Below are 16,777 nucleotides of genomic sequence, written 5' to 3' on the forward strand. Positions count from 1 at the left end.
AATGATAAACTCACTCACCATAGATGCACCAGCATAATCTAGTGAGACTACAGTACATCAAACATTTAGCCTTTACACTGTCAAAGTGGTGCTTACTTATTATTCATAATTTTTCCCTTTCAATATTAATAGAGGGCAAGAATGTATCATTTAAAGCCAAGACAATTGGAGTCCAGCAAAAGATCATTCAACATATTTTATGGACACTCACAACATTAAAAATGATTTATTTCAAAGTCACTGCAACGTTTAGTTTTTATCATTCAATTTTTTCAGCTGATTGGATGAGATTGATCGCTGTTACACAATTCCAAACGTCTACAGTAGTGCTTCTATAGTCAACAGTCGTAGTCAACAGTGTTAAGTGGTTCAGTGATATCACATCCACATATGTTTTAAACATGGTTTTATTGATCCCAACAAGTTAATTGATAAAACGAGTCTTTCTATCCTGCATATTCTTTTTTTTTATACTTATATTTAAGAATGTGGCCTTGAAACTGCCGCCCACCAGGTCATGAAGGTGTAACATCCCCTTTTGCCTGTCTGCAATGTCCACTCACAGTGAAATATAAATTGAGCTAGAAAAAAAAAAGTTCAGAAATTAGAAATACCGTACGTTTGTTAAACAGTACAGAGTTAGTTTTACAAACTAAATTATGTTAAGTGAGGTCCAACACTTACAGTAATATAAGATTACTACAAGATGCCTCTCCCCACTTATGTTGCTGTTTGTATGCACATTGTCTGATTGTAATTTATTTATACAAGAAAAAATGAATGGGCGCTTGGCCAATAGTCATTCTTAACACCATAGCATCTACCGGTACTTAATACAATAAATATAAAGATCACTGGGAAATTTCAACTTTTGGGGGTGAAATTGGGAAGTCTCAAAGGCACCTTATAGGTGATATTCACTACGGTGCTCCTTTCCGTCAGATTATTAAAAAAAAGAATGACTCCAATCATAACTTATCCTTTGAAAAAAAACTGAAAAAATATTTGAAATGTACCGGTAGTCATTGTCTTTCCGTATTGCACCTGTTTCACTTCGATGTGCTTAAATGTTCTGTGTCCATTCATGTCTTGCCATCCAATGATCCCGTGCTGACTTACATCCATGGAGGAAAAGCCATTTGATGCTAATTATATTTCCTGACAGGCTGTAATTGGAAAAAAGGGATTTGCAGAGTATGAACTTAAATAAGAGGAGGCGATCATCCAGCTCCTGTACCTAGCACCCCTGCAGCAAGGAGCATGATTGTTGGGTCTTCCAAATGATGAATGAGAGAGGAAGTTGAAGACATCAAGGGACGAGAAGATATGAAATCTGCAGTTGAAGGGGATGATGATGAGGGTCAAGCAGTGTGCAGAGAGCTGGAATATGCATTAGAATAGCAGGAAGAACCACTGAAAAATATATAAAACAACTCATGAACTTTATTTTTCTTTAAATTATTCCAACCGATATATTCAAAGAATATTCAACACAATTTCTGTAAATCAAAAGACAACCACTAGACTTTATATTGCAATTGGATATAACACCCATCCATGTAAATTATAATTATTGTATCAAATCATCTCCAATATCCAGAATTCATTGGTTCCATTCCTGTTAAGACAATGACAGAACTTTTGCATAAATTCAAAACAGGTTCTCTGCTTAAATATCATGGTACGAATAATAATCAGTTTTATTTCTTAAAGCTCACAAAGAACAATGCCGTTGACACTCCCTGTTGACTTTTACTTGTCCATCATGAAAGATAAACAAAACGACATGGAACAGAAATTGTAGGGAAGAAATCACTCCTGTATAGATCTATGTGTACATTATTGAAGCTGTACAGAGATTATTGGAACAAAACGACACTTAAAACTAAGCCAGGTAAACCACTCACCTAAGTTAAAGAAGGATTAAAGTGTCAACAAAGCCAAACAAAACAAATTAAATTGCAATATTTAGGAGAACCGCTCCTTTTTTTCTGTAACCACCCGATCCATCCCCCATGTCAAAAGATGCTGCGACAAATGATTGTGTCATTTAGTCTACCTATTGTTTTTTTTCCTTCTTTTTTTTTCTCTTATATATCCAAATGTGTGATCATGCACATAAAAAATCCATTTCCTTGACGCCTGCAGATTCAGGGTAAAGGTTTTCCAGTTCATCTTTTCACCAGTTCAACCAGCTGAACACTGAAGTGGCTTCTCTTTTCCATTGCTATCCTCTTCCCTCAACAAATAAACAATCTAGATCCACGTGCACCACCTTATACATCCATTTTCTATACTGCTAATTCTCATTGGGGTCATGGGTGTGCTGGAGCGTGTTCCAGTTGACCTCAGGCAGAAGGTGGGGGGCAACCAGGACTGGACACCATTCAATCACAGGGCAGGGACAATTTAGAGTCTTCAATTTAAGCTAACCTGCATGTTTGAAGTGTGTGGGAAGAAACCAGTGTACCCAGAGAAACCCCATGTAGGCACAAGTGTCGGCGTACAGGCTCGCCAGTCGGTCACTGTGCCGCTGTAAACATCATTTCACTCTTAATTTCCTATTTTGTTTTTTATTTGATTGAGACTGATTGAATCAATCAATCAATCGATCAATCAATCAAATGTAATCAATGGATGTCTTCCATCGAAGTACAGCATTAGAATCTTATAGCTAATAAAGCACATATACTGTTTGTACTGATAAGAATGGAATGGTGTCCCAAGTTTATTGGTTGTGATTATTCATTTTATGACCTGACCATGTGGGACATGAATTTTCTAACAACCAAATATTCCAAGTTGTTAAGGAACTTAAAAGCATCAGGTATCTAGACCAACTTTTTTTTCTCCCCAAGGTCCAACACTCGTGTATTAGGTCTACACTGGGGGGAAAAAAAAATAAAGTCAAAATGTGAGAATGGGGTTAAATATAGTGTCGGTATTATAATTTAGTCGTATCTTAACTGATGTACTTCATGATCTACGGTGAAACAGTGGAAATCTGCGGTTGTGTGGCGATTTTAACAGTTACTCATTGAAATAACAGTATTACTGCTTGTGACTTTAGTCTTGTGATTTTATTTATTTTTCTCTTCTCAATGTGGTACTAACACAAACCCATGGCTGGTGGATCACTAAAGAGTGTCTTAATATCCGGGATCTTTCTCGTTCGCCATTCAAGACATCAACAAATCCTCCATGTCCATGCGTCTTCCTCAAATTTTCTGTGGCATGTCTACTTGTATTGCAAGCAAATGTGTCCTTTTAAATCCTACTCCCCACTTGATATCAGTCTGTAACTCAGTGGTAGGGTCAGAACAAATATACAATCAGTTTAATCAATCAGTTTATGTTGGTCGAGAAGCAGTCCAGATCTCGTCCGGTTTAGAATAAGTAAGCAGTTTTTGTTCACGGCATGGATTGAAGAGACCCCAACCCATGTCTGCAGAAGGTCCAAGAAACATTTGTCCCAAGTCAGTGAGAATTTCTTTGTAAACCAATAGTCTTTAATCCAGAATCAGCACAGTTCCTGTCCAAAGTTTCTACCAGATATCAGAGCTTAGTTCTCTGCTGGTGAGTGGGACAAAGGTGCTGTTCAGGGGAAGATTGGGCTTCTTTCCAAGTGTGCTGCTCTGTGATACCTGGGGGACACACAACATAACATGGCGATAAGCAATTATCACCTTCAAAATCCAACGTTGTGATTATTATTATTTATATTACTGATGAAATTAATTTCAAATTCAATTTTTCACAAAATGCCCCCATTAATGTGGAATACATCAAATTTCAGGGGCTCAAAATTATTTGGATACAGTGACAGTCAAGTGCTTGCTGTAAATCTAACAAAATTTACTTGGATGAAAATTTTTTTCCGGATTCCTCCCTGGATATAATTTTGCCAGGCTTTCATTCCAGCCACCTTGTTTGTGTTACTTTTTTCTTGTCTCCAGTTGGTGAGCGAGTTCGATTTGGCCACCTACCCGTCAACTAGGAAAAAAATCAAACTACTGCTTTACATTCAAACACTGAGTTGTTGCTGTCAATGGAAGAAAGCAAAATTTTGCTTGGTCAAGGAAAAAAAAAAACCCTCACAACATTAACAGAAGTATAACAAGAGCAAATTCTGCAGTCAAGACATGCCTTCGTGAATGTACTGTAAATATAGTATTTAAATCAAGGTACAAACCACTGGTAACAAAACATGGAAAACCGATCTAAAAAGACCTAAACAAGCCTCCATTATTCTGAAATACTACTCTTTGGGCTGATGAAACATCAATATGGTTTCAAAGGAAGAGAATTATATTGAGAAGTATATGAACACTACTGATCCATAGCATACCGTCACATGCATTTTAGTTACTAAGACAAAACTGAAGTACCACAAACAAGTAGAATGTGATGGTGGCAACAGCGAAAGCCTGGAAAAAGCATCTCCAGGGAGGTTTGAATTGAGTCAGGGGCTCTCTACTTTAGTCGGTCACTGACAGCAAATTATTTTCATTTAAGAATTCAACAACCTTTTCAAACCTTACTTTGAAGCCCCTGAAAATATGTTTGTGAAACCTTAACGCTGAATGTCTACGTTTCTATCACATTGATTGTCTTGCTTGGAATCAATTTTGCTGGCGCATAAAGGCAAAATCATGAATCCTCATTGTCCTCTTCCAAATGCATTTGAACCACACTCTATGTGGATAACATCATGGCATTAAAATATCCACACACCAGTTAATCAGAAATACACAAAAATATAAGGGTGGATGAAATTTCCTTTCTACATTTCTTTTATCCAAACAGACCTCTTCTTCCCCAGTCAACTGCCCTGAACCCCTAGGGAGAAAAGAGGGGTTTTAGTTGAAATAGGTTTCAAATCTGGGGACATGCACACAAACAGAAGAGTTAAGGGTTAAGAAAAAGGATAAGACTGCTACGAGGTAACAACCAACTGACAGACATCAATGGAAGCGCCTTTTCTTCCCACCTGTCCATTCAGAATTGTCATGGGGATGTTGCAGTAGACATGGCGTCCCCCAGGGCCCAGAGTGGAGAACTGCATGGTGGATGGAGGTGGGAGAGGGGGCGACATGGCAGGTGGCTGTGGGGGAAGATGAAACTCGTAGCTACGGCAAAAATGCCTCATTTGGGCTGCGGTAGCCATGTGACCCCCTCCAAGAGGCAAGGTCATCTGGTTGTAGTCCGGGATCTCTGTTGCCAAGGGAACCTACAGAGGAAAAATCAGAACACACCTTTAACTTGTGTCATGCAGTCTGACAAAACATGGCAATGAAAAGGACGTAATGACAAGGTGTATTTTTTCGGGGGCCTTGCATTCAAGGTGAAAAAAAAACAAACTTTTAAGCCAAATATACTGTATGGAAAGTGGAGAAATACTCAGAGGTAATTGTACAGTACCAAGAGGAGGCATTTATCAGTCAATGAAACCACAAAAGCATGCTTTTAAACCAATTATAAAAGATAATCAAAGATGACAGCCAATATTTGAAGTCGATTAATTGTAACAGTTGACCTGATGATGTCCGTGCCGATTCTCACTTGGAGGCACCAGGGATGCTGAGGTGGTTGTCATGGCAATGGTGGAGACGGATGTTTGTAGGTCTCCAAAGAGTCCCTGCTCACCCGAGTCCATCACCTGTTACCACGGACAAGTTCCAAAAGATGTTCAAGAGGAGACAAAGAATTGATTCTGCAAATCAGGAGAATTTACTTTTCAATGAGAAACTATGAATGTGATGGAAAGCACATTTGTTTTTTGGCTTTTAATGAACATATCTTTTCGGTTAAACTCCGAAGAAATATGATTTATTGATTGTTGGACTAGGTACTCTGAATGCAGACAATTGACAGTGGGCATTGTACTTGCGACGTATAAAGCGTATTGGTTTTTTTTGTTTTGTTTTGTTTTGTCTTGTTTTTGTAATGAATTTGTAACATCCATTATGATTCTTCAAGGGAAAATTCAATTTACATGAGAATGATGGGGCTGAGGTTCAGTCCCTTGTTCAACATTAGTGAGGGTTCTAATTTGTTTTGCCCAAAGCGGTACTTGAACAAATACTGCCTTTTTTTTCCCTCATCATTATTTTAATTTTTATTCTTCTTTGAGTTATTAAAATATTGAGATAATCCACCTTATTGCTATTCAGTCTACAATGTGCTATTGAGCAACATAAATGGTTCATGTTCAATAGTGGTGTGAAGACGTGCAGGTTTGAGTGCTCATTGGCCAATGATTTGAAAAGGCACTTCTTCTTGTACGTACATCGATAAAGCATACTTTATATGGTGGAATCATTTTCATGATTAATAATGTAATAATTAAATTAATAATGCATCACATACTTGTCGTGATTTTCATAGCACCCAAAGATGCTTTACATTGACATTCAAATGCCCCCCCACCAAAAAAAAAACCAAAAAAAAACAAACTGAAATGCAACATGCCATATGAGCCTTTTGAGGAACGTCTGTCATTTTTTGTCCATGTTTTCAACTGAAGATGAGCACAAATCTGCAATGTTCATGGGAAAAAGTGGATTCTTGGGTAAAAGAAAAAAATGTGAAAGATACCACATTTGAGTGCTTCTGACAAATGATTGAAGGTTTTTGACACGTTGCTGTTCATTATACTTTGCTTGGATTAGTTTGGCTCTAATTAGGGATGGAGTGTTTTTTGGGGGGCTTTTTTCCACCTTTCCATTAAGCAGCAGAAACACATTTTTCTTTTCAGAGGCTCTTTCACCAATTTCACACGAAATTAGCAATAGTTGATGGCACTTTATGGACCATCTGTTGGTTGTTTAAGTCTGAACCCGAGAGGTGCAAAAGAGACTGATAGATATCAAAAAATATATTTACTTACAGAAAAAAGGCGCGAGGCCGACAAAGTACAAATAATGACTCTGAGACCATAACCAGGATAAGAATGAGAACAAAAAGCGCTTGCAAAAAGCAAGGAGAAGATACATGTAAATAGCTTGTCACAAAAGGACGACAAATACAAACGAGAATATCTTCACAAAAAAATCAAGAATAGGACTTACGATGGAAAAACCACAAAACAAGGCCACAGTACTATGACGCAATAACGTGGAACGTGGAAAACATGGTAAAAATGTGAGTGCAGTAAAACGTGCACTTTGAAAAAATAAAATATTGCCTTAAAGACAATAATGGTGTCATTTGATAGAACTTTTGACTTGCAAGTCGGATGACTGAAGAGTCGGATGATACAAGACGGTGTTTGGCCGATGTATGCATTTTTTTATTTATTTCTTGAGTTAGGAGCAAATATATCAATTAGGAGTGCTCGAGATGGTGGCAACTATCTTCACAACAAGCAGCAATTTTTGGAAAAAAGAGGCCAGTTCATCATACTTCAAGCTGTTTATTGACACTGCCAGTTAAAGTTTTCTGTGTATTTTAACCAAACCCAAACCATAGCTTTGTCTTATGAACACCTGCTAGCTTAATGCTAGCATACAAAACTTATAATTAATTCATTTGACTCATTACCTGACGTCTGGATATAGTCTCTCTTCGCTTAGCAGGCATCTCATAGACCACCTGTTTCCAAAACTTTGATGACAGTTCATTGTTCTTTGGACCCCTCCATTTGATGATCGATAAAACCTGAGCAGAGGTGATGAGATATTGTTCTCGTTCATAGTTTTTAAATGACAAATCAGATCATCTTTCACTGTGTTCACCGTTCTCTGAATACCTTGATTGTATGTTTAAGTGCTTCCACCTCTTGGTAGTTGATCACACTCCTCAAATCAGCACATTCAATCATGATTACCTAACCACATATAAAGACACAAGTAGAATACTCGAAGGAGAATGACAAGCAGTAAAATCTCTAAATTGGGTCAATTAAAAAAACAATACTAATTATATCTTGTCTTATTTGGCTTTGAGCCCTTTTGACACAACCTCTTAGCAGGTGCAAGGGCCAAGGCTACTTTGTATCTTCTCATGAATTGCGAATTATTGTTATTGAATATCCAAAACTGAATAAAAATGTTCCTCATATCTAACAATTATAGAAGATCCTCAAGCTCTCAACTCTTCTAGTTGTATCATTGTCCCAGGTCGGATTGTGTTCGACCATGGAGCGTCCATTGTAAAGTACAATGAAATACTGATAATTCAAAAATGTATGTTGACAAGTCTCTCAAGCTGTCGGTTTACCTTGATTTCCCCAGTGACCAGCATGGAGTGGAGGCGTGTTTCTATCTGAAAGATGCTCCAACCTCTCTTGGCCACAAACTCTGGTGTCAAAACGATGATCAACCGTCTGCTCTGCAGCACACTACGAGCTAGGTCCTCAATGTATGCTAAGAGAGAGGAACAGAGAGAGGGAGAGAGAGAGAGAGAGAGAGAGAGAGAGAGAGAGAGAGAGAGAGAGAGAGGAACAGAGAGAGAGAGAGAGCGAGAGAGAGAGAGAGAGAGAGAGAGAGAGAGAGAGAGAGAGAGAGAGAGAGAGAGGCATTCAATTGTGAGTTGCATGTGTTTTCATTTTTTTTAAAAATGACCGCGTGCATATGAACATGTGCATTTATATTTCATGTTTTGCATGTTATATTTGGAGTCATTGCCAAGTTTTTTGAAATCAATTCTATGTGGTTGGAAAACGGTTATAAAGAGACTGGACTGTACATAACATGAAATGATGATATATAGATTATGATAGGAAACCTGCTTCCATTAACATCCCTGATTTAAAAAAAAAAAAAAAACATCTGTTTTCCTTTTGAAAATAACAAAATAGAAGAAAAATAAACCCTTTCATTTTAAATACTTCTAAATGGTGGTATAAAAATGATTACTGTCTGTACACCGTGAATGAGATTTTTACTTTCTGGACCAGGATTTGAGACCCCTGCTTAATACACTAATTAGATTGGAGGTTGGCTGACTCCTGACTTTGATTAGCTCTTGGAGGACTCATTAGCCTTGGGGTTCAAATACTTTTTTTTTACTCTGCCCAGTGAATATTTCCAATAAAAATATTAAACCATATAAAGCAGACTGTCTATTGTTGTGACCCAGGTGAGATCACATTTCATGCCCAATTTATACAGAAATGCAAGTAAAGTAATTCCAAATGATTCAAATAATTTAATCCACATTTTATGAAGTGGAGATGTGGTAAAACCTTCCTTTTTTGGTTCACCTCTTAAATTTCATTTAAGTGACAGCTGCATATGCAGGACATTTGGCTTTGACAACTGAGTCAGAGCAGATGATAATTAATGGGGAATGACTATAAACACCTTTTTAAAATGCTTGCATAAAGAGTTGAGTCTTAAAAGTGCCCTCCCATCCATCAAGTCTAAATTTAAACAACCAAGTAAATAATTTGTTAGCTGCCAAAAATATTTTCCACAAATGTGTCTGTGGGAGAGCCATTTTTACATTTTGGCCAACTAATTTACATGCTACCGCTTCCACAATGATTTTGTCACGCCGTAATTTCGAAGCCGGCTCAAGATTGAGATGAGCTGCACCATTAGCACAGGTTAGCCATAGTGTTAGCGTCTGTTAAATGGTGCATACTTGAATCTTAGGATAAATTATTGACAGGGGTTGAGTGTGTTATTTGTGTTTGGCGTATGTATGCTTTGTGTACCACAATGATGGATTCATTACTCTAACTGACAAGTATAATTTATCAACTTAGTGATGAAGAGAGAAAATAGAATACTTCGTCAAATGGCGCTTGCTTGTTTTCTCATCGATCTGGGCTACTTGTAGCGCTTGCCTTATCCCACCCTCCGAGTTTTGCCCGCTAACAATATGAATGAAAGCAGAGAGGCACGGAGTGAGCAGTCTTTTTGTTGCTTTCGACTGAATGCCTCTGACAACACGATCCAAAAAACTTCAACCAGGGTGAAATAAATGGCTGTTAAGTGTGCTCTAATTCTTTATCCTTTGTGTAATTTGACGGAAAATGCCAGAGACCTCTTATTAACACCCAGGCGAACACACCTGCGAACTGAAGAAAAAAAAAACCCGAAAAAAAAACCATTACCTTCCTTGAAGGACAAGAGATTTGTAGTCAAAGGTGTGTGTCCTTGGTTATAAATTTGAGCTCAACATTTTTTTTTACATCTATTGTGTTTTGTAGTTATCCTTTTTGATGCAGGTGACTTTCTAAAAAAAAAAAAAAAAAATGGTGATGTTTGTGAGATCCTTAGTTAATTTTCAGAAAACATGACACCCTTAAACTGTTCATTTAAACAAGATTTGCATGAATTGATATAAATAACATTTCCAGCAAACCCTCTGTAATTTCATACTCGGTAATTAATTGGATTGGCACAAGTGAAATGGAACATGTGTAAAATTAGGTCTGCTTGCTTTTTACTTAATGGGTTTCTCCTCCATTTCTCTGTTTATATTACTGTATTTTTTAAAGTCTTTAAAAACATATTAAATTCCCCCACCCAGTAGTGGAGCCAGAACTTTTTCGGTGGGTGTCTCCCTTATTCCAAACTCAGACTCAGATTACCAGTGATGATGTCATAAATGTGTTCTGTGCCTTTGACTGAGCAAGTGGCTAAACTGCAAGTCTGGCACCGGTCTTAAGGATAAGTTGACCAAAAAGAGAAAGTCCAGGCAACAGGGAAAACGTTTGTGGGCATGTAGGATGACAGGACAGGAGTCTGGGTCCGTGGGGTTCACCGGGGCTTCGCTCCACAAGCACAACAAGCACATGGTTAGTAAGCGTGCGCCTGAGATCTCGAGCGGAAAACAGAGTGACAGCATGCTGGGCAGGGAGTGGTGGGCATTTCACTCCATCACACTATTGTTCATTGTCTAGGAACAAATTGTGGGCCTAGCATGTGACACGTCAGAATTTTTGTGTTATGGTTTTCAATTATATTACACTACACACTTGTTCCTCAAAGTGTCCACAATGATGGCCTCAAGGTGAACATTGCAGAGAAGTCTTTGCCCCCGCAAGGAACAGATTTAAGACCTTTTGATTGAATTGATGATTTATATCACTGGCAAATGGAAAAACAATGAAAAAAATTACAGCAGTGGTTTGGGGTCAATAATTTCTTAAAAGAGTCTGTGTGGATGTTGTGGTATATAGAAATTTTGTAGATCTTTGCTGTCAGCTTGTTTGGACTGTTTTCAAGATCTGTCCTCAAAATGTTATTTTGGAAACTCAGACCAACAGCCACGTTTTCAGCTTGACTGGCAAATATAGTTTGTCAGATGACACAGAAAAAAAATGAAAGAAGACAATAATGATAAGCTCTCCTGCATGGGAAAAAGAAATCATTTTCAATGAAAATGCTTTAGTATAACAAAAAGACTGCGGCACCCACATGCCGTGTATCTGTAATACTGTTTATGTGTGAGTGAGGTCAGAGCATTGACAGATAGAGCAATAACAGTCACATTTCCCCTTCGAGTTGGACCGAGAGTGACACATAAGCCCAGAAATGATGACAAACAGTTTGCGTGCGCCATTATTTTGTGTGTGTGTGTGTGTGTGTGTGTGTGTGTGTGTGTGTGTGTGTGTGCGTGTGTGTGTGTGTGTGTGTGTGTGTGTGTGTGTGTGTGTGTCGACGGGGAAGCAAGAATAATGATGCTATGGTTTACATGACATATAAATGTGACAATACACATTCAGACATGCATACAATGTGTGTCAGTGCAATGTGAGTTAAGATGCATTCCCACATAAATTCTTATTCATTCAGACAAAATGATGGACTCTGGATGGTTCAGCCTTGAGAGTAAGGCTGCCCAAATCTGGTCCTCGAAAGCCTCTATCCAGCCTGCTTTAGATGTCTCCCTCCCCAAGAACACACTAGATTCAAATGATCAGGATCCTATTCAAGCTTCTGCAAAGCTTGATGATGAGCTGGACTTGGGTATCCCTGCTTTAGGGACTCTGTGTGTGTGTGTGTGTGTGTGTGTGTGTGTGTGTGTGTGTGTGTGTGTGTGTATATGAGAGAGAGAGAGAGAGAGAGAGAGAGAGAGAGAGAGAGAGAGAGAGAGGGCGAGAGAGAGAGAGGGGCTGGCTCAATGACTGATGGCTACTTACTACTGCTCGGAATGAGATCTCTGTCTGGAAGAAACAGCTTGTATCCATAGTGTTTCTCCAAGACGTCAGGCAAGATCTCCAAAGCAAAGGTTTCCTCGTCACTGCTTGTTCTGCATTCAAACGCAACAAAATGTTTTTTTTAATGCAAAATCCCGTTTGTAATGTCAATGCTAAAATATGCAAGTACTGTAAATGTGATGTGGTACATTAAAGTAATTTCCACATCACAGCACCAGCTCAGTTTGGCTTTGTTCAACTCTGCTCAGTTTCGGCTAGTTCCAAGAAACAGAAAAAAACAAAAAACAAAACACAGCACACTGAACCCAAAGGCACTCTACAACAAATGACAAATAGATTTCTCCAGTATTTACTGCACTTCTTGCTATGTAGCTGCTGGGAGGAATTTCATTCAAGAGGTGATAGATAATATTGGCCAGGAAATATTTGAAAATGTCTTTATTTTTTGCAGTTTCTTGCTGTGTCTCATTCTAATGTTACAATAATGACTCTGCTCAACTGATGAAAAACTAGTGGTGTTATGTCACTCTTAATGAATAATCTATTTAACTTTGAACCCTGGCTGAACACATACTTTAAACAGTGCCTTACAGTACCTGGTTTTCACAATGTAAATGCTTCAATAGCAGGAGGAGCCCTATAAAGCCAACTCTGTGTAAAAAAAAAAAATGGCTGTTTCTTAACTCACTGCAATTTCTTATACAAGCTTGCACTTCACTGACTACGAACTTACCTCAATTAACCTATGGCCCACTTCACCAGCGGAGTAGGCAAAACATGTATTGTATAATGTGTCTGTGCTGTATAAGAAAATACATGAATACAGCAGGTACTGTATGCTTACCTGCCCAAAGAGTCCAGATCCACTTTGGTATAAGATAGGTAAGCGTCATACTCCTTATTATCTGATCAGACATACAGACATACAGGACACATAATGCAATTTTAGGTGAAACATGATCGACCTTTAGGAAGGCAATGGCAGTATTTGATAATAACTTGTGAATCGCAGCTCATATTTCTATTTTCAAATATTTCACAGACTGACCATTAATGTGAATTTAGTGAGAGAAAATAAATCCATCAAATCTGTCAGAATGATGCATTGCAATTAAATACAACCAATAACAAATACAGAAATTAAATAAACAACTCTCTTGATGGTTTCAATCAAAGGTAAGCATTAACTTTGTAAAGACAGACTTGTTGATACAGCTCCTGTGTTTAGTAATTTCTTTTCTGTAAAGCTGATCCTGTTCAGATTGCGGGGAGCGGGAGCCAGTCCCAGTTGAGTGGCAAAACTGACAAAATGGCAGTCAGGTATGTTTGCATTGGAATAGATTGTAACAGGAGTTGCTGGTCAACACATCATATCAGAGAGGTAAGCATTAACTTTGTAAAGACAGACTTGTTGATACAGCTCCTGTATTTAGTAATTTCTTTTCTGTAAAGCTGATCCTGTTCAGATTGCGGGGAGCGGGAGCCAGTCCCAGTTGAGTGGCAAAACTGACAAAATGGCAGTTAGGTATGTTTGCATTGGAATAGATTGTAACAGGAGTTGCTGGTCAACACATCATATCAGAGAAAAAAAGAAAACTTACCATCTTCCGTTTCATCACTGCCAAAATGTCTCCTGTAGCATAGCATAAGTTCCAGGTTGTAGCATTTATAAAGGGCTGTGAGTACTCCTAGCAGCAGCAATATGACACCCAGACCACCAGCCAACTCCAAACGATACATATCTGCACTCAAAGAAAGAGGGGGAAAAAAAGAGCAAAAATAAAATCCAATTAGTGAAACATCCCCCAAAAATAACAAAAAAAATCAAACAAATAAGTCCAATTAAGGAGCCAGATAATTTCTCAGAGGTCACATTACTGTCGATTTGAGTGTGACATGATTGAAGCTCTAACTTCCTGGACTGCCTCATTGTAACACAATGTCCTAACTTTCTCTGTTTAAATGTGAAAAAACAAAAACAAAACTCTCTCCATGAAATACTAGAATACAACTATTAAAATGCAATTATTCCTTCATTCGTCAGCACAAATTATGCAGATGCTGATTTTGTTAATTATTAAGTATGTTGAACATTCCTGCCAATTATTCATGAACATTTCTCTGCTTTCTTTGGCAATTGAAACCTCTACCAGTATATCCGTTCAATAGAGAGATCTGACAGTGAAAGACACAAATAAGTTCAATTTGATAGTGTCTTTGTTTGACAACTATGAAAGGAGCGATAAAAGCCTGGTTGGTCTGGCATAGTGTCACTAAAGCTTCAATTCTTGCTCGGTTAATTGGATCACATAATTAACTTGAAATCACAAGTTAGAAAAGTGATTACAAAAATCTGTGCCCTGGCACATTAGCGTGCCGTGACAGGTTAATCGGGTCAGATGTGCCATCATTAGTCTGAAATGTATTATGTATTCACTGCAAAATGAGTATCTTTGTTCGTCTATTGTCTAGCAAGAACTACATGCTAGATAATAGCAGAATATCCAAATTACCTGTTTATCCACCTGTTGATATTAAAAAAAGGGCTTCAGCTAAACAGGCTGAGCTTTGATATGGAGTAAGTCAATTTTTTTTCCCAATATAAACATGTAAATTTTTTCTGAAGTTCGTGTCTGAAGTTACGCCGGGAGGTTTCTCATGTAAATTGTGTGTGTGTCAAATATGTGCCTTGGCACCACCCCCAAAAGTTGGGAAAAACTGATTTGTACCACAGTATGAGTTTGTTCAACTCTTAAGGAATTTCCATCAGGATCTTCCAAATGAGTAAATTATTGTCAAATAATCCTTGAATTAACAAAAGTTGAGCCTCACCACCTAAAAAGTTGCCTTTAATATGTGTGACTGAAGACTTCACGATGGCATGTTGCACCGGCTGTATACAAAAAGTCCCAGTCAAGAATTGTAAGCGTGTGAGTTTTGACTGATAGTGTTATCATAGGCAGGAGTGGAGCAGAGTGGTGGGAGAGTGATGAATGATCATGGATGCTGAATGACACCATTGTAAATGTGATCTATTACCATCTTGTCTCCCTTGAGCACACGGGCAGCTTTAAAACCCAGAAAACCAGGTTGGTACTTGAAGATTTCACCACATCTCCCCTATATCTGCACACGTCTTTACACATCTCACCCACTTCTACCGATACTGTGAAGGGAGCAGCTGCAGGGAAATGTGTGCATTCACTATTGAGGCTCTATTGTAAACAAACAACTAAAGACGCTTTCGGAGTACAAGGCCTCAGGAATGATGTTTGACTTGTCTGAAGTGAAATAAACCTCCATCTATGTGTTAATAATCCACAGTAGCCATGCCCTTTTCGATGCCAAATGTGCTTCTCATTAGTTGCCGAGGCTGTTGAACAGTTCAAAGGAGGTCATTTTCAATGCCTAATGTGTTCCTCCTATTCTCCTCCCTGCTTCGACCGCCTGCCTGTGACCCAGGAATTGATCTCAGCACGCCTTCGTGAAAGACATCTCAATTTCTAAAAATGTGTCTGTAGCAGGCGCCGACAAACGTGGAAGGTTGAGAGAGCATGCAATGGGCTTTTCCTTTGAGGGGGATTTTCCATTGCACTGACACAACGGCAGACAAAACACAAAAATATGAAAGAACTACAGTCTGGCAGATTTTCTTGTACAATTAGTTGAATTCTCTGCAGGATGAACCAAAAACAGAGCAAATCATTAGTCAAATGGCACAAGAACGACTAACAATAAATAAAGAGCTTGGAAGAAAAGTCATGACACACAAATTAACACTGAGACTGTAGCTACAAATACATAAACATTCAATGTTCACTCCATCATTGCTGCCTGATCAAAACCAAGAACTTTTATTCCAGGAACAAACATAAAGACAACACATGTCTGTCTCACCTGAAGAATGGAGGTACAAAGGAAGGAAAACTGAAAGTTCTTTCATTTTCACTTCCTGCAGGAGTGATGGTTAAAGTCTTTCATTTTCACTTCCTAAAACAGTGATTTGTCAGTTATGGATTTTTGTCAGGTTTTGCATTAGTCAAGGGCGTCACTAGGTTTCAAGAACAAGGGGGGCTTAGCCCCAAGGGGAACACAGCCCCTTTAGGGGGGTCCGGGGGCATGCCCCCCCGGGAGAATTTTTTTCGACATTCTGTTAAAAATCCATCAATTCCGTGCACTTTGAGAGCAAAATGAAGAGGCTATGAAGAACTACACACATCACATTAGTATCCTCTTTACTATGATGGGGCTTCCTCCCCTGGACTTTAACTGGACTAGATAATAGAAATTATAAAGAGTTCAAAAGTTCAATCTTGGTTATTCAAGGGAATTAGAAGGATGCCCGATAACATAACCTATATGACAGTAGGCCTATATTCCTCTCTACCAAAATGTATTAATATATGCTTAGCCCCCAGAAGACTATGTATTTTGAGATGTCTGCCGTGATATGCAATTTTAGTACAATGAGATGCAAAAGCTTCATCACATTGGAAAAACACAAGTTCGCTGCTCAATACTTACTGTAAGCTCCGATTGCATTTTGGGAACAGCCTTGCAAGTAAAATTAGCCTTGAGATCTGATAGACTCACCTGTCCAGCAGAGACCCCCCCCCCCCTCACTCTCTGTGCGTCTTTAGCCTGATTCCTATCAAATAAATA

General features: G+C 38.5%; 1 protein-coding gene across 2 annotated transcripts in view; it reads right to left on the bottom strand.

The window, feature by feature from the left end:
- Nucleotides 1–1,425: 1,425 nt before the first annotated feature.
- Nucleotides 1,426–16,777, bottom strand: part of il1rapl2 (interleukin 1 receptor accessory protein-like 2) — a 242,353-nt gene continuing 227,001 nt past the window's right edge. The window contains exons 10-19 of one of the 2 annotated variants that reach the window (XM_019884023.1): nt 13,717–13,857; nt 12,960–13,020; nt 12,098–12,207; nt 8,221–8,366; nt 7,751–7,828; nt 7,543–7,659; nt 5,537–5,659; nt 4,991–5,230; nt 4,809–4,839; nt 1,426–3,644 (exon numbers count right to left, since the gene is read on the bottom strand). In XM_019884023.1, coding sequence (XP_019739582.1) covers nt 3,556–3,644; nt 4,809–4,839; nt 4,991–5,230; nt 5,537–5,659; nt 7,543–7,659; nt 7,751–7,828; nt 8,221–8,366; nt 12,098–12,207; nt 12,960–13,020; nt 13,717–13,857 — 1,136 coding nt within the window. In that variant the 3' untranslated portion in view covers nt 1,426–3,555. The remainder of the gene's footprint in view (nt 3,645–4,808; nt 4,840–4,990; nt 5,231–5,536; nt 5,660–7,542; nt 7,660–7,750; nt 7,829–8,220; nt 8,367–12,097; nt 12,208–12,959; nt 13,021–13,716; nt 13,858–16,777) is intronic. The other variant, XM_019884024.1, reaches the window with a different exon arrangement.

The sequence above is a fragment of the Hippocampus comes genome, unplaced genomic scaffold (assembly GCF_001891065.2).
Source record: "Hippocampus comes isolate QL1 unplaced genomic scaffold, H_comes_QL1_v1.1 scaffold156, whole genome shotgun sequence".
NCBI lineage: Eukaryota > Metazoa > Chordata > Actinopteri > Syngnathiformes > Syngnathidae > Hippocampus > Hippocampus comes.